Source organism: Tenrec ecaudatus, chromosome 14 (assembly GCF_050624435.1).
Source record: "Tenrec ecaudatus isolate mTenEca1 chromosome 14, mTenEca1.hap1, whole genome shotgun sequence".
Classification (NCBI taxonomy): Eukaryota; Metazoa; Chordata; class Mammalia; order Afrosoricida; family Tenrecidae; genus Tenrec; species Tenrec ecaudatus.
Window position 1 is genome coordinate 53,708,123 of NC_134543.1, and position 26,978 is coordinate 53,735,100.

The following is a 26,978-nucleotide window of genomic DNA, read 5'->3' on the forward strand; positions in this document are numbered from 1 at the left end:
AACGTCATCAGCTCAAGGGCAGTGAGAGTGATTTTTGTTTTGGTTTGTATAGATTTTTATTTACAATACTTGTATCAAAGCAGGAGTTAGTCTTTTCCGAATGGGAAAAAAGTGTCACATCTCAAGGGTTTAACTTAAAGGGGGACAACACTGCATATGCATGTGCCCTCCAATTTTCCTCCCTATGTAGTTCTTGAAATTAGTTTTTTCTTTTTGTCCCTGCTCCCATCCCACACCCTCAGTCCAGGCCCTTGTCACCCTCCTAGCCTTGCTGTCACTTTCCTACCATAGGTCACCCAGTAACCACTTTCTCGCACACCTTACACAATCTTCTCTTTTACCATCCCCACCCCCCCACCCCCAGACTCCCTGATGTCTAGAAGAAAACCCAGGGCCCTTCCCTGGGCCCTCCTGACTGTGTGGGCCTCAGCAGGTCTCTGAATGAGCATTGCTGCCTCTGGCTTCTAAGCCTTTGACTGGACCGCTTGGACTTCACCCTCCTGCCCCGTTCACAGTTCACCTTCCGAGGAAACCCTTGCCCAATGTCAACTCCTCCCTTTTCTCCACTCCAGCCCTCCCCCCCCCCCCAGGTCCTGGCTGCAGTGTTGTCAAACCATTACCTTGCATGGATGCTTTATTGCCTGGCACAGTGGGCACTCTAAAATCTACTATTTCATCCTACTCTTAAAACTTTGGGTCTGTCTGATTCTATTAAAGTCTGAGCTTTCTCTTCAAACGGGCAGGAGACTGTGCTTCCAGATTCTGGAGATAGATTTGGGTTGGAGACGTAGCTCTGCCACTCACTCATTCTGGGATATTGGGCAAGCTCAACCTTTCCCTTGGCTCTGAAGGTGGCAACATCTTGTAGATACTTTCTTCTTCTGTCTCTAATGAAATTTGCCTCTTACCATTTACCAAATGCCCTGCGACACCCAAGGCACCACCACCACACCAGAAAGCTTCTGATTTGGACTGTACGCTTCCAAAAGGATTTTTTAATTGTTTAAATGTTTGTTCAGAGATTTGAAAACCCTCTGTGCCCCGCCCCCATCACTAGGAGGCGTGTTACACTCAATACCTGATTTAAAAATCCACCAGAAGCCCTCCGGAGTCACCATGCCCATTACGGCCCAGACACCTGGAGCAAAGAGCAGGTAGAGCGCTTCCTGGAGCGAGACAGGTCGGGCTCTCGGCTCTCGTCTGGGCGCCGGCTGCCCTCACACCAGCCTTGGGAACACATGCTTCTAAGTGCAACTACTTTGCCTTTTTCCTTGTTTTAATGAAACCCAGAACTCCAATGCGATTTTAAGAGCATATGTCACATGCTTATTTTCATAAGAATATATAGGTATCTTGTTAGATCTTGAAAATGAGGGCCCTTTCAGTTCTAGTTTGGAAGCCACCATCTCTCAACAGCATGGAGCCTTAGCTCCTTCTCCTCCCGCAGGGACCAAGCGGGCCTCGTGTGTACGTGTGTGTGTGTGTGGGGGGGGTGGGGGGGCGGGGGGGGCGGCGGCTAGGGAGCGAGCACCTGTAATCTAGTGCACGAACAGGGGCCGGCACGGCCTGCCGGCTCCAACAGCTCCGCACCACAGGGTTCCATCATACCGCCTCGGGCTTGCCCGTGAATGCGCTCCATTACAGGCAGATGAACACCCGCCTGCTTCTTGCTTAACTGAGAGGTGTCAGAATAACAAGACACTCGAAAGACAAATAAAAAGGAACTTTATTGACTGTTAATCTTACCACGAAATACCTATCAGAAATAATTCCAAAATAATGTAGTTTTTTTCTTTCTTTTTTTTTAAACACACGTTTGGTATCATCCTGATATGATGATCCTTTCACAGAAAGGATTATTTACAGTTTATGTCGATATAAAGCTCATTGTTGCAAATACAAATGTCAAGGGTGTAGAGGCAGGATATACCAAATCGGTATACTGGCTAGCAATGGACATGTAACAAAGGCAGAATAAATAACAGCTTTACACTTTTCTTTCTTTTTTTTCAAACAATTTCCAAATACAAAAATGTAATTTTTTTCCCAAAACGGATTTCTAGATATACAGATATGAAATTCTGCTGCACACAGTGGGTCAGAAAGCAAACCTGCTCCTTGGCATGTTTCACCTGGAAAATCCACAGGGCGCCCCACGAATCCAATCAGAAGTGGGTGTGCAAACCGCCCCCCCCCACGCTGGTGAAAGCCTACAGCCAGACTGGCTGAAGGAGAGAGGAAAGACGAGTAGAAAGCCCTGCTTGCTTCATTAAATATGAACCCCCCCACCTCCATGTTTACAAGAAACACTAAGAGCTAAAGAAATGCACCGCCCCACGCCGTGGGGCCCTTGTGGGTGTGTCCCCGGAGCCTCTGTACGAAGCGGGCAATGCAATGACAAACTCGTCACGGACAGTCCTGTCAGACGTTTATCCCGTGACACAGAGAACGGGGTACATTTACACATGCTGGTATCTGAAACTTTGGTTCTTTTAAAGCGTTTGATCAAAGCAAAATAATTCATGACTATAGAGCTCTATAGAAATCTCCTCTTTCCCCTTCCCCCCGGTTTCTCTCCCTTTAAGTAAGGTCAGGTTGAGCTCATCGGACCAGGTCTGTTAAGGATACACTGACCACGTCACGTCACGCACAGGCATGCGCAGTGCAGTGCAGGTGGGATCCGCCCCGCGCTCACCTTCGTTCAGTTCTGTAATACTGACTCACGTCGACGAATAACACTGCTTAGGCTCTGCTGTACCCTAAGTCTATTTCTCTGTTACCTGAAAACATAATTTTGTATAAAAATATGACTTTCTTTAGAAAATAACACACGGCTTTTGCTTTGTTTTGTTAATAAAACCTCGCAGGTAGAAAATAGGGTGTATCAAAATATGGTAAACAAATGTAAAATACTAAATCATTAAAAACCTCTCATAGAAAGACATTGTGCTATGAAGTTCTCTCCTGAAGTGTGAAGTACATTTTCCATATATCAAAAGGTTAATAGCAAGTTCCTGACTTGGGTTCATTACGTACCATCAACGGCAGCACAGCAGTAACCGACTTAAAAATGGTCTTTTCGGATATATTAATATTTCTTGCATACTCTTCCTCCAAATGAGTTCAAAACAAAGCAACACCCTCTGGATCACTGGTTTTTCAATCCTGCTACGTAGTAGATCCATTTGGTGAACTTTAAAAGAACAGGTAATTCTGTCAGGGGTCTCACCATCAGAGACTAACTGAATTGATGTACAGTGGGAACCAGGCATTGGTGCTTCCCCCAGCCCGGCAGAGCTCCCCAAATAATTCTATTACACAAATCAGGGGTGAGAGTCACAACAAAAGACACAGGAGCAAACAGTTACCCCCAATTGCTATCTCTGCTTGCGCGCATGCAGACGGCTGCATCATTCACTCCGGGTGAGATAAGTACCACACAAGGAAGCCTATTCATACAAGATAGCCACGGAAGCCCACATGAAGGGAGCAAGCTCTGGGCAAATATAAACACCCCCTATGCATTTACATATGGATAACACAGACATATAGTTAGGGTACTTTGGTTGAGCAGAAACCAGGATCACCACAATTTGTTAGTGATTAAAAACTAGCAACCAAAAAAATCACCGCGGAGCAGAAACATCTTCTAATACACCTAGACAGTTTTAACAATAGTTTTGTAAACTTCACAATATGCTTTATGATGTGGGCATAGTTGATCTGGGAACTTGGATGAGGAACTGCACGCACGACCAGCGTGGGGGATATGGCACTGACCAGGCGTGAAGGAGTCACAAGGCATCGCATCATGCATAGTCTCTGGTTATTGCTTACATCACGTCTCCTTGATTCTGGGCTGGCATGGACAGACTTATCTTTGGCTTTCTAGACCCAAGTGACTTTGACCACTTCCCTCGGCTTCGCTCTGGGCTCGCCCGAGAGAGGCGATGCTGGCTATCTACGCAGGCACTGTTCTCTCTGCCCAAAGAAGCGAGACCCGCCGTCTACTCCCTCAAACACAAGCATTTCACGAGGGAGGGTGGAAAAAGAAAGTACAAAGAACAACAACAACAAACTTACAAGCCAACAAATGAATCCAAAACATCTTTCACGTGATACGTGACGTGATGTTAAGCATAATCAATCTGAAAACTAAACAAACGAACAAGCACATACCACTGTCCAAAACTCGGAAAGCTTGGTAAACAGTAGTGCATCCGTGTCGCTGCACAGTCTCTGTGGTTAATGTCACTTCTGCATAATACTTAAAGTGCAATTGTCCCAAGGCTTTTGTTTCCATCACAAATATAAAGGAAGAGCTAAGTTTGGGGTGAAGAAAATATGGAATGAGTAATAGAGAAAAGACTCATGGCTTACACAGCGCCCAGGCAACAGCAGGCTGCCCGAAGGAGGACTTTATACAACGAACTCTGGAACCTCATCATGAGTGAGATCCAGAGAGAAGTATTTGCTGGTTCTCTTGACGGGAAAAGTGTCTTGGATGTTGACGCACTGCTGAGCCAGGCAGCTGTGGCAGTAGAGGCCGTCCTCGTCCAGTTCATGGCCACATCCAAAGGTGTAGCTCTGGGCAGTGTCCTGACACAGACCTGCAATGCGCAAGAAGTCTTTCTGGTAGAGTCTAATGTCATCGAGGCTCAAGCTGTGTCTATCGGTGGAGGTCTTTGGTTTTCGACAAATAGTCTGCAAAATATGGAGAGGTTAACGCAACGTTAAGAGCATAAACCAAAACTAAACTCACCACCACTGAGTCGATTCCAGCTCGTGACGAGCCCCCGGGGCAGGGTAGAACGGCTCCTGGTGATCTTTACACTGGGACGCTTCCCGGGTAGAGAAAGCCCTGCCCTTCTCCGAAGGAGCGGCTGGTGGTTTCAAACCGCTGCCCTGCCTGTTAGCAGCCCAACATGTAACTGCTAAGAGCAACGGCTGATGCAAAAGCGTACTGATCTTGGTTGCCAATGAGGCAGGCTTGCCGGGGAAGATAGGAGTACCTTGACCACTGGCAATAACAGCAGCTACGATGTATTGCATACCCCGACAAAGGGCTTCAAAACTTTCGTGGAAAAATTCCATTATCTTTTCATTTTCCCCACAAACCTTTTGAGGCCCTCTCATCTGTGCCAAGTCCTGATCGAACGCTCGACATGTACGTAGTACTTCATCTACTTTTCCTTACAGCTCTACGACCCACTGCCATTGAAGCGATTCCAACTCACAGTGACCCGCAGGGCAGGGTAGAGCTACATCATCTTTCTCCTGAGGAGGACTTGATGAGCTTGAACTGCTGACCTGGTAGTTAGCAGCACAATACCATCTAACCCACTATACCACCAGGGCTCTTGACAGCTTTATAAATTCAAATTCACGGCCATTGAGCTGATTCCATGCCGAACAGAACTGCCCTGGAGGGTTTCAAGACCCTAGAAAGCCTCATCTTTCTTCCAGAGAGGAGCTGGTGGCTTTGAACTGCAGACCTTGTGGTTGGCAGCCCACTGTGTAACCACTCCACCACGCAGGGCTACTAATAGCTCCACAGGCAGAAGCTATTATCTCCTCATTTTACATAAAAATAGCCAAAGTGTAGACAAGCACTATCTCTAGCATCTCAAAAATTAAGCAACTACCTTAAAATAAGGATGCAGAGGGTAAACTACTCTTTTTGTTTGTTTGTGCTAGGATCGGGTAATGCAGTGGGACAGTACTCAGGCAGAAGCCCGTTATTCTCTAATAAGAAATGGAGGAACAAAACGGTTGCTCAAGAAACTGTTTGCGGAAGACCGTTTTCAAAAAGTCAGAATTCTTGGCTAGAGAATCAACATGAAGTCTTCTTGGGGCTGAGGAGGTTGGGGGCAAGCACCAGGACTGGAGGCAGCCCCTGCGCACTGAGAGTCGGGTCCTGCCCAGCCCAAGAGCAGCAGGAGGTGGGGATTTCAGAGGTCACTGTCCAGAGGTGGCAGTGGCTGGAGATAAACTCGGTCAGATGGGAATGTGGATAATCGCAAGCATGAAAGCTAGTTGGTTATTTAAGGAAAGCAAGCACTGTATTCCTTTGATGGGTGCCCGTCTCCCTGCTGCTAGAGGCAAAAGCACCAGGAGATGAGAATGCGGTGTGGGCCAAAGACCAATTTTGATATCAGACATTTGGTTGAAGTCTTGTGGCACTGCTGGCAAGGCTCAGTAGTGCTGGGTGGATGAACCCTGGTACTTGGGTAGTCTTCCCAGGGTCGACAGAGACCGCATCATCCTCAACGCAAATCCAAGAGGCAGGAAGGAGCACGCCATTTTACTCCCCGTGCCTGGCTGGGGCCCTGAGTGCCCATGAACAACCAGGGTGCATGTGGAGGGGCAGAGCCGGGATGCAGGCTCGGGCAGATGGACTCTGGGACATGTGGTCCCAGTCCTCATACTACACACACCGTTTCCAACATTACTCACGGAGTCTTCAGAAAAAGCATGACTACAGAGCAAGCGGGGGTAGGGCACAAGGAACAGAGAAGGCGGCAGAACACACGAAGAATATCAAAGAGAGAAAACGCAATGGTGCTTGCTGGCAGGAGCCGGGGCATAGACAAAACCATTTTGATTCTCCTAGAACCCAGCCTTCTGGGTTTATGGCCTTGGCGGTGACCCATCCTCGTCATCTGCCCTTAGGTATCCTTTTGCAAAGTGAGCTTTTCAAGAACTGGTCCCAAAGCCACCTTCAAGTCCAGCAAGAGCCTCGCAAGCAATGTAGCAGACACAGGTTTACCTTAAGCATTGGGCTCTTTTAGAAAATGATTTCTGGCCAGCCAGTTTGGAGGAGCAGGGGCCCTGGGCCTGGCTGCAATCCTACCTACTCACAATGAAAGTTTTCTGCTACATTAATTTTTTTGTTTCTGGAAGCAAATAGGTTTTTGATGGAGCCAATGAAAGAAAAGCGCATAGAGATGGGGGCAGAGTGACTAAAAATCAGTGGTGATATGTTGAAATCCTGAGTTTCAGGATAGTTTATCTTCTATCTTTGGGCATTTTGATAGCTTTCCCGGTGATCACAGGTTCTCACACGCTCTAGCTTAGCTCGCTTGGAACGTTCAAGTTCGATGGGAAAACAGAGTGTAGAAACCTTTCTGCCATAGTACCTCTGACAACAGAATCCCCTCCCACGCTGCTGAGGTCCATCAACAAAACCCACGGCAGTCCTGAAGGCTAAGGATTGGAGGCCCCCACTTCTTTAAAGTGTGAAGCAAAGAGCATACTTCATCCACAGAAAAAACAATGGATTTGAAGTAGCAAATAGATCCAGAATACATCTAGTGTTTTCATCCAGTATTTTAGGGTTTTTAAATTTTCATTCTCTCTCTATCACACACACATACCATTTGCTATAAACAGCGTTTAATTCTTTAAATACCTGCGGAAGAGAATCAGTGCTCTGGCCACGAAGCTTGACCACGGTCTCTGAGGAACTGGAGGTGGATGAGCCAATTTCCTTTACAATTAATCCTGATGGAAAACAGAAAGGGAAAACTCCATTTATTCACACCTCTTGCCAAAGATGATCATGATTCACCCGGCCTCCTACTGCTAAGAAACCGGTTATCAAGAAAGCCTAAGCAGTCCCCGGGAAAGGACATCACGTTTAGCAAAGCAGAGGCCAGAGAAGAGGGAGACCCTGCAGGGGCCCCCAGGCTGCCCCAGCAGATGCAGCGATGGGCCCCAATGGACTGCAGAGCAGAGACCGTCCTTCTGGTGGACCAAGGATCACTGAGTCGGGGCCAACTTGGGCACCGAACAACAACTACCAAGAAGGCATCACCCCGTAGTAACCGTTCGTGACAAATCTCACTGCGATCTTGGGTGGCAGACACCAAGGACAGGATACCTGCGCCCTTGTGTTACAATACACGTAGAGGGAGATGGGATAAATGTGCGGGGAAAGTTATAGGGATGGAGTTCAGGGGTGAATCTTCCAAACTACCTTTCCAATGAAGTTCTTAGTATGGTGAAGTTAGTGATAAAAACAAAGGCTGTCACTGGGAAGCAGCCCTGTATCCTATACCCAGGAGCGCTTTCTGCCCAGGATTCCCCCATAGCACTCATGCTGGGCAGTTGTGGGGGCTCTGGTTACAGAGTGATCTGGAACCTGGCCTAGACAAGTATTTGCGCTGAATCCTGGTTGGCTACTTACCCTCTGTGATCTCAGCCTCCTTCTCTATCCACGGGGCTAATAACAGCCCCGACCTGGCAGTTCTACAGTAACTCTGCATGTGGCGCCTCTGCATTCCCAGGAGCCTCTTTGGAGAGCAGATAGGGCCTGGAGCACAAGTCCCTGCCAGTGAGCCCCAAGGTAAGAGAGCGCAATGGGATGGGAAGCATCCAGTGCTGGACCTCTGGGCCCAAAGAGCCCTGAGCCTTCCCCTGCTCGGGGCCAGGACAGATGAGTGGCTAACTTTTTTTGGAAACAAATCTAGGGCTGACACACCTCTCTATATGAATGTGGGATGTGAGTGATATACCCCTAAAAAGGTTTCGGTAAAGGACTAACAAGAACTGCAGCTGTAAACTGAAACAGAAATTTTCCTTTGCAGACAAGACAGATAAGCAAGTTGAGGACTCAAACTTCGCATCTGAACTATGGCCAGATGGCTTCCGAAGAAAAGCACGCTCCCGTCCTAGAGAAGGAACCTCGACAACAGGACTTCCATTCAGCTCACTCCTGGAAACCTACAGAAATGACTCTGTGTGTTTCCTCCAGAAAGTCTAAACGCAGCTCAGGAGACTGCAGCGTCTGACACGGTGCTGCATACCTTAAGTGTGTAACACTCACATCAGTGGGGACATGACGATGCTCTTGCTTTTCATGTCAGCAAAACCCCTCCGTGAGGACTCAGAGACGCGCATGTGCCCTGGGCAAAGGCAAACTGCTTTGAGCAGCCCGGCCCTCTCTAGGAGGATCTTTATCTTCTAAACCAGGGGTCCTCAAACCCGTTGGAGGGCTGGACTATAGTTCACAAAAAAACTGTGAACAAATTCCTGTGCACACTGCACATATCTTATTTTGAAGTAAAAAAACAAACGGGGCAAAAACACCCGGCAGGCCAGATAAATGTCCTCGGTGGGCCGCAGGTGGCCCGCGGGCCGCAGTTTGAGGACACCTGCTCTAAACTGTTAAACTTTTGAACAAGCCCTCCCTGGAACGTAGATTTCTGCATTGGTTGGAACGCGGTGTGGCTCCTTTTGGACTTCCTGCTACATGTGCGCTGGGCAGCAGACCTGGATAACCTGCCCCTAGGTGAAGTCTGCCCCGGAGAAGTCAAAACCCACTCTCATCATGCACACATGGAGCCCTGCCCATCAAACTTCCGCACAGGCGAGGGACATACCCTACTTCTGCTTGATGCCATCCGGCTCAATGTTTTGTTCTGTTTTTAAATTTAAAAAATATTTTATTAGGGGCTCATACAATTCTTATCACAATCCATACATACATCAAACGTGTAAAGCACATCTGTACATTCTTTGCCCTCATCAATTTCAAAGCATTTGCTCTCCACTTAAGCCCTTTGCATCAATCAGGTCCTCTTTTTCCCCCTCCCTCATGAGCCCTTGATAATTTATAAAGCATTATTTTGTCATAGCTTGCCCTGTCCAGCCCAATGTTTGGTAGAGAATTTGGAGAACCAGGAAGGTGAAAGGAAAGAAGGATGAATAAACAAAACCCCCCTATCATAATCCAGAGATAACATCTGTATAGCTTTCCCTTCTGTTTAAATCGATGTGAACATCACTTGGAAATCCGCTGACAAATTAGAATTAGTCAGATGTGGAATTTAAGCATTGTTTTATGTCTACCTTGGCCGTGTTTCCTTCAGCGTACTGTGCCCACTGTCATGTAACACACCCAACAGAGGTGGAAACCTGACCTGTGCTTCCAGCCGTGTAGGACGCATCCTTCCTAATCTTTAGGTTTTCTCATGGGTCCAAAGACAGAGACCAGACTGAAGGGTCTCTGAGCTGTTTCTGGCCCTGATGTCTTGACTTTAAAATAGCAAAAGCCAAAACAAACCCAACATTTGATTACAAATGATCATTTGTCCAAAGCGTGGATAGAAGGTGCTAATTCTTCATTCTACGGGATCCATCCCAACTCCCCCCACTTTTCTCTTCCACAGAGGCACTTGTTCCTATGATTGACGCCACTGATGTGTGAAGGTGCTTATTCCAGTTCCATCTAAAACCCAGGCCCCTCGCTCCCCCACTCCCATTTCGTGGCACCTTCTCCGTCTGGAGAGGCTCACCAGAGTGTCTGTTCAGGTTCTGAGACGTGAGCATGTCCTCCGTGATGTAGATGCACATGTCTGAGCTGACTTCCAGGGACTCTTCGGTGGTCGGCTCCAGGTCTCGGGGGTCATCCACCAACATCTCTATTTCTGAGATGTACAGAGGAAGGAAAAGACACGGGGTGGCATCAGTGCCACCACACACAGTCCCCGCGTTACACTTTGGGCGAGGCCATATGATTATTCAGACATGAAAATCAGTTTGTGAATGAGACTCTTCTAGCCGGTCCTGTAAGGACCATTCTCAACTCAATGACGCTTATACTCTTCTTTGTAAGATTTCTGTGTCGCCCACTTGTCTTCTAAAACCTGTGATCTGTTGATTCCTTTTTCCTTTAACCAAGAAGACAGGCATTTCTACCATGCTGCTCGGACAAAGGGCACACGGATGCAGATGGATCATTATCCAAATGGCCGGGCCTCACACCTTTACAATCCCTGCCCCCTGTCGCTACCACTGTCCCCTACTCTGTGACCCTCACTTGGGGATCAGACAGAGAGACAAGAAGGCTGCAGGACTGACAGCCCTCGTTTCACTCCTCACAACCCCCTAGGACTCCAAACCTCTGAGCAGCCAGGCCTGTGGCTTCTCAGGGTCGGAACTCGAGGGCTGCCCTGTTCACAACATTATCAACTCAGGCCGGGCACAGAGGGAAACGGCAAGATGGCCCCTCCGTACCCTGAGCTGCATCTTAGTTGCTGCTCCCAGACATCCATTCTACAGAAGCCGTACTTGGAGAGAGTGGATGAGAGAGAAACCGAGGCAGGAGAAGACAGTGTGAGATGGGAGGGAGGGTCTCAGAGGAGGTTACCGTCGTCCTGGGAGTCCTCCTCCAACCGGTCCTTGCCGCCGCTCTCTACGCCGGAGGTGTGGGAGCTGCCGTGGCTGGTCATGGAGCTGCAGGTTCGCAGCCTGCGGTGGATGGCGCTGCCCGAGTAGCCGTCCTCGGGGCCGGCGTCCCGCGGCGGCTTGGTGTCTGCCTCGATTCCTGAGGTGTGGGAGCTGCTGTGGCTGGCGGTGGAGTGGCGCGAGAGGCGCTTGTGCTTCAAGCTGCCGGCGCTGCTCCCGCTGGCCCGCGACCGCTTTTCCAGCTGGTCCATGTCCAGGTCCAGGTTGTCGCTGATGTAAGATTCCCGGTACTGCTTCTTCTCTGGGTGTGGAAGAGCACAGCCCGTCCTGTTATTCAACGCGGACGGCAGGAACTAGGGGAGCTTACATAAGTCACCGGGCCATGAGCAAGGGGTTTGGAAAGCAGCGACAATGAGAAGATTGCAAAGTGACCTAAGACCCGTACAACAGATATGAGGGGCTCCATGAACTACTGAGAAGACTTGGGAGCTTTAAGTAGGACAGAACCCGGCTACAGGTGGTCGGCAGAGCACTTCTTGCCGGTCCATCCTTGTGGACCCACCAGGAGGCAAGCTCAGGAATCGACCCTATGGGGCCCTGGGGTACTGCGGGTAAGCACTCGGTTGCTGATGGAGAGGTTGGTGGTTTGAGGCTACTAGCTGCTCCTTGGTAGGAAGATGTGGCAGTCAGCTTCGGTAATGTGTTCTTAATTCTCATCAGTATAAAAGTGCAAGGGAGCGGAAGTGTTCTTCTGTTTTAAATGTTTAATCTGAAACACTAAATTATCATTTTTGTACTACTGAAAAAATGATAATTCTTTCGTGTTTCAGATAAAAATTTAAAACAACACATTAGGGAACTGTGAGATGGGGTGGTGTATGTGTGTGTGTAGTGTCAGCAGGAAAAGGTGTGTTTTCTGGGAAGTGAATGCAAAATTAACGAAAGTCTGGGGAAGGCTATGCTACAATCTGGGGCTCCAGGCCAGCCATGTAGCTCCAGGACAGTGGTTCTCAACCTGTGGGTCGCGACCTTCCCAGGGGTCGCCTAGCACCATCAGAAAACACATTTTTTAGATGGTCATAGGAACCGAGACACTGCTCCTCTATCATCTCCGGGAGGCCCGCCCATATACGTGCACCCAGCGTGCAGACTGTTACCTATGCTACGCCATGCTTCAAGACAAAATTTCATTTATTTGTCATTAGAAATAAATATGTCACAATATATAATTACATATTGTTTTTGTGATTCATCACTATGCTTTCTTTATGTTCAATTTGTAACCATGAAAATACATCTTGCATATCAGATACTTACATGACGATTCATCACTGTAGCAAAATGACAGTGATGAAGTAGCAATAAGAATAATGTTATGGCTGGGGGGTCACCACAACCTGAGCACCCGTATGAAAGGGTGACGGCATGAGGAAGGCTGAGAACCACTGCTTTGGGGGTCAGGCTGGACACAAAGACGAGTGTGTATGACCACACTCCAGACACTGGAGCCTAACACACACCTCACTGCCCCGCACGCGATGGCCTCACGCAGCCTGTCCTTCCGAGAGCCCATGGTCTAATCATTTCTATTTGCCGAAGCAACGGGAGTGATGACGGCGGGGTGTGTGTGTGTGTGTGTGTGTGTGGTGTGTGTGTGGTGTGTGTGTGTGTGTGTGTGTGGTGTATGTGTGTGTGTGGTGTGCATGTGTGTGTGGTGTGTGGTGTGTGTGTGTGTGGTGGTGAAGGGGTTTGCAAAATTCACCTCACTGCTTCTATTCGCAGTCGTTTGAAAAACTCTATGGCCCTGGAAAGAGTGGAAAGAAAGTGAAGGAGAAAAGACCCCCTAGGGTGTTAGAAAACAAAGACCTTGCCACCAGTTTCCAGACACCTTTTGCTCCCAGGTTCAGAACCAAGTGCAGCCGCTCTTCTCGCTAGCAGCCGGGCGGGGAGGTGGGTTTCTTATGTTTTCTGTGGCTGACCCCAAAAATAGGACTTCCCCTCAAAATCGATCTCTAATCATCTGAATCAAAGAGGCCATTCACAACTCCACCGTTCCTTCATCCTCCTACGCATTCCGTCCCCAAATACACTTGGCGCTGTATGCTCAGCCGCAGACAAAGCCGTCTCCTCTCAAGAATGCTGAATTCTTTGTAATTTTACCTTAGAACCTGCAGGGGAGGTTCCCTCATTCCTTTAGGCTCTAAAGGGTCCCCTTTAAGGTTGTCTCAACAGGAATTTATTAAAGACGCTGCTGGCAGAGAGCGGATGAGACAAGTGGGCTTCTCAGGACGCCAAACTGACCCCTGAGGAAGAAGGCTCTCTTGGCAAGTGACGGGGTGGACACCAAACTGGCCACCTAGCCTCGCAAGCTTTCCTGGCACTTTGGTCCCATCTGAATTCCTCTTAGTATTCATGTCACAGTCATGAGTCACTGCGGGAGGAATAGGCAGCCTGGCGGCGGCAGCAGCCAATACACCTGATGGCCCCGGCCAGTCCTCTCTGAGGAAGGGCGCAGCGTGGGAAATGATTCATGCTCTCGCTGCTACTGGAATCATGATGAGATCTCCAATCGGAGCCTCACCAAGGGGAGAGGCGGCTTTGGAGTGAAACCCGGCGGTGCACGCCACCTGCACCGGTCTTCCGGGGGCTTCACGGAGGGCCAGTATTGGGTGTGTCTCTGCAGGAAAGGGGAGGTCTCAGGGGTCCTGACCTTTTTCAGATGTGGACCTAAGATATGAGCCTGCTAAGATCCTGGTGTGCACACGAACACCCCAAATCTAGTTATCAGAATTACCACAGAGTGACTCCGAAGACACATGGAAGGCTCTTAAAAATAAACCTATAGGCCACATAGCATTTTGGGGACTTCAAATTTGCAGTGTGCCAAATCCAGCAGCCCCAGGGTGTCAAACTCAGACGGGCTGTTTGGAGAACAATGGTGGTGGTGGTGTCAGGATGATGATGATGGTCTGTGTGCGTGTGTAGTGTCTGACCTTAGAGAACCCCCATGCTTGACTTCCTCCTCCCTGCCAGGATCTACTGGCCTTTCCTGGGCCCAGAACTCAGGGGTCTCCAACCAAAGTTTTGGGGTTTTTTTTGAGAAGATGGGGGGTTGCTTTACATGGTCTGTGTCTTAGCAGAGCCCCTACAGGTCCAGCTGCTTCGATCTTAGAGGAAAACTTCCTTTCTCTGTCCTTCTTGCTGGGTCAGGCTTGGCGGCTCCCCTGCTGTCAATCAGAGAGGCTGGGAATACCCCGGGCTCCCCCTTTACAGCCACACTAACCTGAGGGAAAATAACCCTGGAAGGAACTCCATGGGCAGAGAAGCCCGAGATGCAAGGTCAACAGCACCCTTGGCCTGCACCCCTATGGCCCGTAGCGGGGACTTGCCAGGCACGCAGAGAGAAACGCTTGGAGGCGCTATGTTCCCACTCTGAAGGGGCGCTATAGTCCATGGGCCCCCCACCAGCCTTTGACTTCCTGGGCAGTGCCGAGATGTCAGTGGGAATGCTGGAAAGTCCCCGTCCCTGACTCGCCTGTGTCCAGGAGCCTGCAGCCCTGGCTGATGGGTGGCTAACGTGCCGCTTGCTTCCCCTGTCCCGACCCCGTGCCATACCTTCGTTTTCCTCCAGCTTCCGGATGTGGCGCAGCACAGGCTGCAGGCTCATGTGGAGGCGGTGGCTGTTGCTCAGGAGCTGCAGGAGGTGTCTGGAGCGTGAGGGGCACCCCGTGTAGTAGATGAGCTTCCTGGCCGAGGGCAGGCCATCTGGCAAGATCTCGAATCTCTTACCCTGTGGAGAGGCAGCATGCATCAAATCCAGGGAGAACAGCTCTCGTTTGCAAGAGCTTCTCCACATTGTCCATCGGGTAGGAACACGATAGAGTTAGAATTAGGTGGACAACACGCTATTTAAAACTCCTGACGGACAACCCATTGCTTTCTCGTTCAAAATGCCACAGCACAGAACTGCCAAAGATTGCGGCAAACACTGACTGTAATGGAAACCGAGGGGTGTGCTTGGTGCCTCGGCCCCTCAGGCCATTCATGTGATGGGAAGAAAATGCAACTTCACTCCCTGACTCAAACAAGGGGCTAGGGGTCCTACACGGGGTTAATGTATCCAAATATTTGCTGGCACATTCACTGTGGGCCAAGCACTGGGCTCAAATCTCAAATCCCACTGCCACGGAGTCAGCGGCATAGTGGCGTATGTCCTACAACGCTGACCAGGAAGCCAGCAGTTTGAAATCACCAGCCGCTCGGTGGGAGAAAGAGGAGACTTTCTAATTCCATAAAAACTTACAGTCTCAGAAACCCAAAGGGGCAGTTCTACGCTGTCCTATATGGCTGTTACGACAGGACTGGGCCTGTTGCTAAAAAGTGACAGTGAAGGAGAAAGGCAAGGTCTCTACCCTCTTGGAGCTATATTTTGGTAAGAGAGCTAGTATATATACACACAATATAATTATAGCTTATGACAAGTTCTGAAAATGGTATAAATAAGGGGTTATGATAGTGAGCAATACAGAAGTCCTATTTAGGGTTAAGAAGAAATGGGAAACTTTGCTAGCTGGAAGAAAAAGAGGGCGGTGGAAGCTTGAGGGGCTAAGGGGGGGATGAGGTGGGAAAGAAAAAGACAAACAAACAGCGATCCACAGAGTCATAAAAGGAATCTCATTCTCACAAGTTAGCCTGGTTTCAAAAACACAAAGTTCTAAGTTGAGGGCTGGCAAAGCTTCTTATAGTTATGAGATGCACCTTTAACTTTGCTAATAATTGATAGGGCAACAGGATTACAAAAGGGATATTCCAGATGTACTGACTCTTAGCTGGAGGGAGGGTAAGACTGGGAGGGAAGCAACTTCAACTCTACGCCTCGGGGTCCACACGGAGCAGTGTGGGTTCGGAGGATCCAGATTGGGATGGGACCGTTTACCTCTGGGTTTCGTATTTTAAAAGGACTCACCTGGAGATTTTAAATGTTGGAATCCAACAATACCCACAATACTCTGCTGGGGGAGGGTCAGTTATCCTCATGTTAGGATAAAGCCCCGGAGGCACTTAGAGATTTAAAAAACTTGGCCAAGGCCACACAGTTAGGCAAAGCTGGTCGAATCTTTTGGGAAACTTGTCAAAATAGATTCCTGTTTGCCATCCAGATGCACCATCTCCGAGGGTGCGAGGAGGAGGCCTGGACATCGGTACTTTGAACAAGCACCTCAGATGATGCTGACGTACAACTAGACTCAGGAGCCTGGGAACCTGGACTTCTGAAAAAAAAAAACCCTCAATTTCAAATGCCCTTCATTTTATTGCCACTCACTACGGGACATGAAAGTGGCAGGGAAGGTTACAATCGGCCCGGTTTCATGGAACGGGGACCCTTTCAAACAAAGGACTGAACAGCAGTGCTGGGAGGAGGCCGGCCAGGTCCCACTGACTGTGCCGGGTGAGCACAGGGACACAAGGGTGAATTGCACCCAAGTAATTACAGGCAACTGGGCAGAAACAGGTCTTTGGACTCAGGGGCAGTGTGAGTCAGTGCCCACGCTCTGCTTGGCAAAGTACTCCTTTATTTGTATATTCCCTCTCCTTATGGGAGCGAAAGCAGCGCACGTGTCGAAACCCTCAGCTTCCTGCTCTGATGATGTGCGTGGGCTCTTTCCCTAAGAATTTCTGAGCAAAGTAAAATCACAGATTTTAATGACAAGCAAATGTTTACATTCTATACTCTTTAAACCCTTACATTTCTCCCTCCCTTCCCAGCACCCCCCCCCCCCCCGCCCAAAATAGAACCCAGAGACAGTTGGCAAGGTAGACACAGCTGGAGGGGTGGGGAAGGTCAAGTAATTGCTCTAACAAAAGTGTATCCTTCCCAGTGGTGAAACAAGAAGAGCACTCTTCCTGATGGAAGTGTGGAACTTCTGTACAGTGGTGGGTTTCAGACAGTCCGATCACAACAGAAACATCTTTCTTCACAGAGGACTCTTTAGGTTCACTCAGAAAGAGGCTAACTTCCAGAAGAACCAGCCAACCTCCACCCTGCGAGGAATGATGGACCCTGGGACGACAGCTTTCTGCTTTCTAATCCCTCAGCTGCGGCTTTGCGGATTAGCTTGAGAACCCATCCCGACTTTTCCCACCACCATTTCTTCTGCAACTGGAATGATTTACAGTGGTGTGGTAGGGACCAGATACATAAATTAGAATTGGTAATTTCTTTTGTTACAAGGTTCTTTGCTTTTAAGCTCATCATGGATGCGTGCTGAGGATTAGAGGGCATGCCTAAGAACACAAGAAGGTTAATTTCCTTCAACTTCAAAAACAAAACAAAAACTTTTTCACCTAGGACGACACTGTTTTAAGACCAGAGCCAGCCAAAGCAACACTGTAAAGCCCACACAAAATAAGTGGTGAGTCATTCTTCCTAGTGAGTTCATTGTAAACTTACCACGAACACCAGCTTTCCAACGTTTGTCCAGGGGAAATCATAAAGTAACTGTTTTTCTTCATCTAAATTCTGTAGAAAGGAAGACAAGTCATCTGGGGTCACCAGGCAGATGGGCAGAGCCTCTCCAGTGGCTCTGAGTCTCTCCCAGAAAACTGAAGGTCAGTCATTGAAATGTGAACACAGTCCCTAACTCGCTTTGAGAAGTGCAGACAGTAACTGTAAAATGAGCAATGTCATTCTGAAGCTTCTGGTTCCCGAGTGGCTACATTCACCAGGCTTTTCTGTGACCACCTTCCCCTTCTGGTTTATTCCTAAACTTATATGACAAGAAGTATAAAGGATGCAGACATTACAGTGATAAGATGAAACACCGAGACTTTCCTAACTGGACATTTTGCCTACATCGAAGATAAGATGGTCTTACAATCTCTGGCAGGAGGCTAAGACCACGCCCTCCACAAAAAGGTGGCAATTAGTACTTATCCAAGGAACAAAGTCCATCAGCAGAGGGCAACAGAAATTAAAACACCTAGTCAGGTACCATAGTAATGGCAATCATCCCTACCACCCCCCTGCCCACCCCATCGCGTTTTGAGTGTTCCAGGGAATAAAAGAGAGCATTGAAAATCCCTGCCACTTAGGCATTTCTGGATACTGATGGTCTTGTAGTGATTTGTTAATGATGAACCTGGGCTATTCTTTGGCTTAAGGTTTCTGCTATAGAGAATTTATTACTGTCTGCAATTGGTCAGACTTACTACATCCATCCCGCCTCATCCACTGTGCCAGACAAAAGGAAAACCATGGCCAATCAATGGCAAGAAATGAACCACCCATTGCAGGACCGCTCTGCCACGCTGTAAATATACTGCCCGCACCACTGGCCATTTATTTTCCATTTACCCACCTGAAAAATCTGTATTCCCCGCATTGTCAATCCCAGGGTCAGTGAAGCTTCAATTTCTCTTTTATCCTGTAGGAATTACAGTTTATGAAAAATAATATTTTTCTTCTACAATGGACAATTCAGCACCCAAAAAGGGGGGATGGGGGGTCATTGGAAAGTTTTAGACTTCAAATACGTTGTCTTTTCATAGCCCTAGTTTTCCCTGAAGGAGGCGACCTGGTGAGAGTGGTTACGAGTAGAGCTGCAATGGTCACAAGGACAGCAGTCTGAAACCGCCAGCAGCTCGGTGGGAAGAAGGCGAGGCTTCCCACTCCCGTGAAGCGTTACCGTCTCGGGAAGCCCACGGGGGCAGTCAGTTCTACCCTGTCCCACCGGGTTGCTATGAGGGGCACTGTCGTAGTGGCAGTGGGTGAGTGAGTGAGTTTTTCTCTCCAAGATTTATGAGAACCACAAAGACATACTCCATTAATATCAGTAGTATTCAACTTTGAAAACCTGATATTTCAGAGGTAATGTAGGTTTTGCCCTACATTATTACATCATGATACTTGTATTTTAATACATATGCTGATGTGTTCTGAGATGCACTAGACTTTTTACATTTAAAACTGGCCAGTCTTCTACCTCCAAAGGCAACATGAGAGGAAAGTGACTAAGCTTTAAAAGCACGCTCATGAGACAGAAGACAAAGCTGTAAAAACTTTATGCTCAGTTAGTTTAGAACCAAAAATACTTACTTTTAACATCTACAATGATCACTGCCCAATATGCTAGACATTTTACCAACTAAGTCATAATCCATTAAAAATAAACTACTAGGGGTATAAAGAGAAAAGTATCCATCTGTAATACCTGTCTGTGTAGGCATGAAGAAGTTAAGTAAAATTACTTGGCAACCAATTTTTTCCTAATATGAGAATTTTTAAAATAAAAAACAATTCTATGGAGATTTTTATTGTGTATAGTGGCAGTTTCCCCATGAACACAGGAAAACATATGCTTAGAAAATGCATCCATGACCGGCATGGTCAAGCAAAGACATAGTCGATTTTCACTACATGGGCTGGGTCCCTCAACGAATCCATTTTTTACATCAAGAAAGAAGCACACAGTATGGGTTTAAAGGAGAAACCAATCTATCCCAAGATGAGTTGAGGCCAATTTCCTTTCCAGAGTTCTTCGACTGCTTCTTGAAATACGATTATGCTCATAACAATGCTGGTTGTACTTGTATGGTAGGAGAGGGCCACAGATTTCGCCCCCTCTAGAACGCTCCTTGTCCACTGTGTACCTTATCGTCTCTGTCTACCTCTAAATGAGGCCATTTAGATTCCTGCTACCTGACTGCTGCAAAGAATGGCAACTCTACCCATAAGCTAACCATAATCATTTCCCCTTTTTATTCAGTTATAGTTTTCTTAAATATCTTGCTTTGAGCAGGTAGGAGAGAAGTGTACAATACTTTAAGCAAATTTGAAAATACTAATTTTTACACAAAAGATAAGTTGAGTATAAATACTTTACCTGCATGGTTCTTAAATGGGCTCTTTAAGATAGGAAGCTCTCATAGCAAATAAGCCATAAAAACAATGAATATTTATTGAGCATTCACTCATATACCAAGCACTCCACCTAGTTATTTCAGAATCATTATCTCATTGAATCTCCCCAGCCTTGTAAAGTGCTTGGCATCACTCCCACTGAGAGATGGCCCAGAGTCATGGTTATATTTGCCTCGGATCCCAACAATAAACAGATACCCAGGGTTTCCACTGAGATCTAATTTCAAACCCACGTAATTCTAATACAGCATTGAAATTCCCAATACATCTTAAAACACGAACTGATGGTCCAATGTTCATTTCTTTGCATTTTCTCACCATGCAGGAACAGGGCAGAGTCAGGTGCTGCTATAGTCACAGATGGAATCTCTTTATACAACAACCACACCACCACTGCCAAAACAACAGAAACCCCAGTCCTTTCAGGAATTTAGCCAGACATCTTAGGGAACCCAAGGGTGTCTTTCAAGAATGAGAGAGAATTAACAGTGTATCCCTTGGGCCTACTCAATGTTGTGAACCAGCCAGAACGATTATCTAACACTAGATACAAAGCACCATCTAGTCTCCGCTGGTCTAGCCGCGTTAACCGTGCAGGAAAGGGGATCGTGGAGGCAGCAAGCATGATGATGATGGTCATTAATGGTCACAGGGCACCAAGTGCGTTATACTCAACACTGTCATAAGCAACGCTCATCAATTAACGCCTTTATGTGTCAATAATCCTAAGAGGTTGGTGAGTTATTGACCCCATTTTAACCACAGGTAAACAAAAGCATGGAGAGGTTAAGTAGTTTGCCTCGAATCACATAGCGAGAGGCAAAGCTGGGACTCAATCCCAGGCATTTGGGGCCAACAGACCACCATCAGCAGCACGTCTCATTTGGTCGAAGAACACACTTTTAGGTGCTTCCAGGGGGGTATTTGGGAGCTCTTCCCAATGACGTGGTACTTGCTGAATGAGGCAGGAGGAGGAGGACGGGAAAGGAAGATGACAACAAGCAGGGGGGAGAGTGAGTCCCTGCAGAGCCCGCCTCCCACTGTTACTGGACGTGTGATCTTCAATGCGGGACGGGAACATGAGGCTGAAAGAACAGGCTGAAAAGGAGACTAGTGGACTCCAGAGTGGACGCCTCTGCTGTCAAGGTCAGGGTTAAATACTGACTCTAGGACACTAGTTTTGTGATCTTTGATGAAGTATTTCACCTTCCTGGCCTATTATATGAAGATTACAAGTTGTGGGGATCCAAAGAGGAAAAGATAACGTGTATCCAACAAAAACCGTTGTTCAGTAAACGTCTGTGGTTACGGTCACATTCTTATTATTTATGGCTACAGCACAGGTATAGCTTCGCTTTGCAGAAGATAAAAAATCAGGAGGAAACCAGTTGCAGGTTTTACTTCCCAAAGCAGAAGGGCAGCTTTGAGGAGAAAGACAACTATTCGGAATCACTGCAAAGCCACATCCATGGTGGGTAGCCAATGTGCCGTCTCATTGTTAGGACCATTAAAAAGTAGCACATCTGCTTCTAGACCAGAGGAACAACATCCTTGCTTCCAAGCCTGACCTACGATCACAAACAGTGGTCCAGATCTCATTCTCTGAAATGCCTGTTTGAAAATGAAATCACAGTTTTTAATAAAAACTTCACTCAACTGGAAAGGGCTCCAACCCTCCCCCCACCCCCGCCAAGAGTTGCAGACCGCTGCAGTTTTGTACCTTGTACAATCGGTAGTAGTGCACCGCCACATCATCCAGGCGGACAGCCTCTTTGATATATTTCAGATGGGCCTCGGGAGCGGTCAGCGCAAACTGATCCTTGTGCATGTTGGGAATGTGCTTCAGGATGTAGGCCTTCCCCCGCTTGGAAACAACCTGTTGGAGTACAAGGGTGTGCAACGCAGTTGTTGGGGGGATGTGTGTCCCACCCACACCCCGAGGGTGAGAGGAAGAGCACCGAAAATAGGCCGTATACATTGGCGAATTTCCATCAGAAAATCACCCTCTGCTAGGTTACTAGACCGAGGCAACTAATATTTGTAAGCTATGAAGTCAATTTTTCTGTTGTGGGTGGTGGTAGTGGTAATGTGTCCTATAGCCTTTAAAGTCCCCAAGGAAATAACACGGGGCATGCCAGCCGAGCTTCCTTCACTGTGTGCACGGTGACTGATGGCAAGAAACACCTCGACTGCCAGCACATCTTCAGGTCCTGGATCCTATTTAAATTCTTCTAAAATTACAGCCACTAAGTGGGAGGTTCTGAAGGTTAATCCAAAAAAGGCATTGGACCGGGAAGAAGTCTTTGAAGCATTTTGGGTTCTTGCATAAGCGGCTGAATATGATCATTCTATTTGAGTATGTAAGGGAAAACAACGGCATTCTGATACTCAGCAAAATCCACTGGGGCTTAAATTTTCATCCGTCGTTGGTGGGTTAGGCCCTTAGAAGTCAAAAATACGGAGTACGCAGCAGCTGCCGGCTGAGAGAAAGGTGTTGATTAGTTAAAGCTTGGACTGATTTTATAAAAATTGCAATAAATGGAAAGAATTATGCAAAGCGATCAAGAAAAGCACAGCTTAAAATGATCACAGTTAAAAATTTTTAAAAAGGAGTCGATCATTTAAAAATATCTTTATAGATGTTGGCACTGTTTCTCTTAGGTAGTTTACAGATAATTAAACATGATAAATGATTGGCTGATTACCAATGTTTGTTAGGATGTTTTCTTCCTAGAATCCTAGCCTTCGTATGGGGATGAACCGTGCCAGGACTTGACAACCTTTTCCATGCCAAGCATACACAGCAAATACTGTTTTTTAAGGGTGCCAAAAGACATGGGTTTGGCCATCCTACGGGCTGGGGAGACTGGAAACTTCGGGCACACTAGAGACGCCGTGGTGCACGAATTGGGAAACTGGTTTAAATCACCAAGATCCAGTGAAGACAGCTACCCAGGCAGTGTGAACACAGGCTCAGTTTGGTCCAAGGGACTTTGATATGTAGAAGCCTGACCCTCCTCATGGTTTCTCTAAGTCCTGCAAACGACTTCGGGGAGAAGTACCGAGAAGTGGAAGAGGCTACCGTGATACGCCGCCCTTTGGGGCAGGAAACGAGATCATTTGGAGGGCGCAGGCAAACACTGACTAATCTGCAGGGATGTATTAAGCCCAGAGAAGCGCTGGACAACTGGACAGTTTGCCCGCTATTACCCAGCGTAATAGCAGAGGTGCAGAAGTATTTTATTTTGTAAGTTGTGTAACGGAGGATGTTGTTAATGGACTGGAGAGGGGAGGCATAGAGTCAGTGACCAGGGGGCCTCTTTTATGACTCTCAAGTCTCTAGGCAACTGAGTGGATGACCATGTCACATCCTGAGCTTGGGGACAGAGAGATGGAAACACAGAGCTCTGAAGTGGGAAGCAGATGAATTGAATCGGGGCCATCTTGAATAGGGCTAGCCAATTATAATGTGGGTACAGGGGGACAGACCCGGGAGTTGGCAGCATGGAGGCGGTTGTTGAAAACATGCTTGTGAATAAGATCGCCTACGATGGATTACAAGTGACATTCAGGAAAAGGCACGATGTGGTCCCCCGTCCCCTCAGATGTGGCAAACCAGCCACCTCCTTAGGGAGACCGCCGTCAGTAAAGTGATGAGAGAGGAAATCAGGTGGGAAAGGGGCTACGGATGTACACACTGTTTCAGGAAGTCAACGGGAAGCTGAAATCAAAAGATAATGGAACATTTTGAAGTCCTGTTATAATTGGGAAGTAAAGATTAGATAGAAGATAGATACAGATACACACACATAATCACTGTTCTTTTGAGATAGAAGATAGATAGATAGACAGACAGACAGACAGACACACACACACACACATAATCACTGTTCTTCTGAGATGCTCCATCACCATCTTTAGGATAGACAGACATCCTCTGCCCCGCGAGCGTAAGCAGATAAGAAGTAAGAGAGCACCCAGACGTCGCATGTGCTGCACTCTCAGTGTCAGCTTTGGGATGGGGAAATCAGGAAAGGGGGTTACTGCACATAAAACATCTGGGTCCCCAGGTCCTGAAGCAGCCTGAGTAGCAGCATCATGAACTAGAAATGTGCTTTTAAAAAGCACTCTTTAGGATTTGAAAACAGCGCCTACCCACGGTGGGAAGTAAGCCTCGGGCTCAAAGTATTTTCCATAGTGCTTATTTCTTTTGAAGTTTCCAAGATCCGCCTGCAAGGCAAAGGCTGCCAGCAGGAAGTAGGCCTCCTCCCGGAGCACACACTGCGAATGAAGAACTTGCTTTCTCAGGTGCCAGTAGTAATAGAATCTCGCAGCTCTGTCACTAGGAAAGTGAAAGAAAACAGAAGTCACATTTTGATGGAACAAGCCAATGGCATGTAAACAGAGGCCAAATCCTGCTGCCCATCTGGTGACAGGAGCCCTTCTGTTCCTGTCCCCCACCTCTGCCCCCCCTCCTCACTGAAGTGGACAGGTTGTAGCTAAAACCTGACTGTTGTGTCCCTGAGGTCACAGGGGGGTCAGACTCCAAATCACGTTACCCAGGCTGCAAAAATAAATTGCCCAAGGCTTCTAACATTTGATTCTTCACAGAAGGGGTATGCGTGTGTGTCTCCTGAATTATTCCACTCCTAGATGGTATTTCACAATCAGTATTCGTATAGCTGCCTAGGAATCTGTTGTTTGCATAAAAATTATTCTACAACTATGTGTCGTATATTATACGAAAATGGACAAAGATGAGGGGGTGGGTCTAGCTTTAATGTTGTTACTCTTCCCTTGTTTGTTCTCGAGCTAGAAACATTCAACTTTCTAAGTCCCTTTCAAAATGCTTCTGTTTATGTATCCTAGGAAAAAAAACTACCTAACAACAAACATTGCTTTTATATTTCTCTAAGGAGGAATGAACTGAAAAATCTTATTTAAATCATTTTTGATTACTATTATTAAGGGGATATTACTGTATTTTTACAGGCAAATATGACAATCATAATATGTCCCACAAGTGGAAATACTCATAGTACACTCACTACAATGTCTTGAGGTCAGAAATAAATATAAAACTCAAAACCAAGCTCCCTGCCATGGAGTCAGTACTGACTCAGAGAGACCCTACAGAAGAGGGTAGTTAGAACTGCCCCCGTGAAGATCCGATACTCTCTTTATGGGAGTAGAAAGCTCTGTTTCCAAAAGAGCTACTGGTGGTTTCAAACTGGCGACCTTGTGGCGAGCAGCCCCACATGTATATAGACACCATTAACTATACGGAGTAGGAAATGCTGACTGAGGAAACACATGGTCAAAGTTCCATAATGCATCACAGGCAAATAGGATGCCTTTGCGATCGAAGTGAAAATGTAAGACGCACGTGTGTTTGTGTGTATATACACACGTGTGTGCACATGACTAGATGCATCTTAATGAGCTCATTGATCATCTTGTTATTTTAGGTTGGGTGTTTACCCAAGGATCATTCTTTAAATAAAAGCAGAAGGGCTGACTCTAGCTAGGGTCACATGGAAGCATGGAGGACTTGAAATAAAGTGTTTATGTAGCTCCTCCCTGGGACTGAGGACTTTTCAGTGCCCTTCTTGTCTTGCTGCTGACCACACAGTGGCTGGACTGGCCCATCCCGAGGAAGTACGGGCAGAAGTATAGTAGGGACGAGGCATTTATTAGCCCCCAGTGCCCTTCTTTCTGGTGCACTTTACACTGAACAGGTAAGTTGGGAGAAAATTTTATATAAATTGAAATAACCAAGTTTCAGTGTTCAAAACTCTAATTCTTTACCATTGGTTTTTATTTCTTTATATGCATCTGGGATGATGTAAAGAGCTCATCTTCCACATGTAACTCCCTAGCCAAGTGCGTCTCTCTCTCTCTCTTGTACATGCAGTTCCTCAACGTTCAAAAATAAATAAGCACAACACCGATCACCTGACAGCAGGCACTGCTTAACATTCACCATACGTTCTCTGCACTAGGGCGTTATGCGCTTTGGGCGTTATGTGAACACCTTATCATCCTGTTCTTCAAGCATCTTCTTGGGCAAGGGCCTATGGTCCTTTTCTTCAAGCAGCTTGGATAACGTTCCACGCTCCCGCAGTGGCTGGCAATGTTCTGAGAGGGATTAGCTGTTGAGTTTGGCCTTCAGTCTGTACCATTAGCAAGTTTCCCATGTCCGAGATGGGGTGGCTTTCAGTGGAGTCAAACCTTTCACAGGTTGGAGTGTGTGTGTGTTAGCTTCTGAGGATTGTCCTGAGTGGAATGTGCCTAAGTCATGAGCAAAAACATTCACAAATTTTCCACCTTTGTGTGGTTTTATAACCTTTTGTTTCATTGCCTAGTTGATACTTACACTTGGCCTTTCGCTGCTGCAATCTCTAGCGCTGGTTTGACTGCCTTTGATTCAAATAATCAGAATAATACTTTCACAAGAAAATTGAACAGAGAGAGACTGTGTGACAGCACTTGAGCGATGCACGATGCACCAGGTGGACGTTGCGGATGAGGAGGTGAAGTCTACACTACTACACGGTAATAGTAAACTTTTAGAGAGAAAGTACAACACACACGTGTTTATTATGACAATTAAGACAAAGATACTAAAAGTTCTATGTGCATTGTTCCACTGGAAGTGAAAGTGTTTTGTCTACAAGAGACACAGGAGACATGTGCTGTGTATGGGAAGTGGTTGTTTTTGCCACATTCCATTCTCTGATGGGGATTTCGGAATGCTATTATAACTTTGTGGGACTATGTACATATATATAAAGTTATGCGATACACGACTGTACTATTATTTTCAGTCAACCAACAAATCACTGCTAAAAACTTTCCCATTTGGTTG

At 47.1% G+C, this 26,978-nt stretch overlaps 1 protein-coding gene across 4 annotated transcripts in view; it reads right to left on the reverse strand.

Moving 5' to 3' along the window:
• Positions 1–1,708: 1,708 nt before the first annotated feature.
• FRMD6 (FERM domain containing 6) overlaps positions 1,709–26,978 on the reverse strand; it is a 252,187-nt gene continuing 226,917 nt past the window's right edge. For 3 of the 4 annotated variants that reach the window (XM_075530974.1, XM_075530976.1, XM_075530973.1), the window contains 9 exons: positions 24,266–24,452; positions 21,831–21,986; positions 18,549–18,614; positions 17,642–17,710; positions 14,806–14,980; positions 11,153–11,491; positions 10,299–10,430; positions 7,412–7,503; positions 1,709–4,704 (listed from right to left, as the gene is read on the reverse strand). In XM_075530974.1, the coding sequence (XP_075387089.1) occupies positions 4,420–4,704; positions 7,412–7,503; positions 10,299–10,430; positions 11,153–11,491; positions 14,806–14,980; positions 17,642–17,710; positions 18,549–18,614; positions 21,831–21,986; positions 24,266–24,452 (1,501 nt within the window). In that variant the 3' untranslated portion in view covers positions 1,709–4,419. The remainder of the gene's footprint in view (positions 4,705–7,411; positions 7,504–10,298; positions 10,431–11,152; positions 11,492–14,805; positions 14,981–17,641; positions 17,711–18,548; positions 18,615–21,830; positions 21,987–24,265; positions 24,453–26,978) is intronic. The other variant, XM_075530977.1, reaches the window with a different exon arrangement.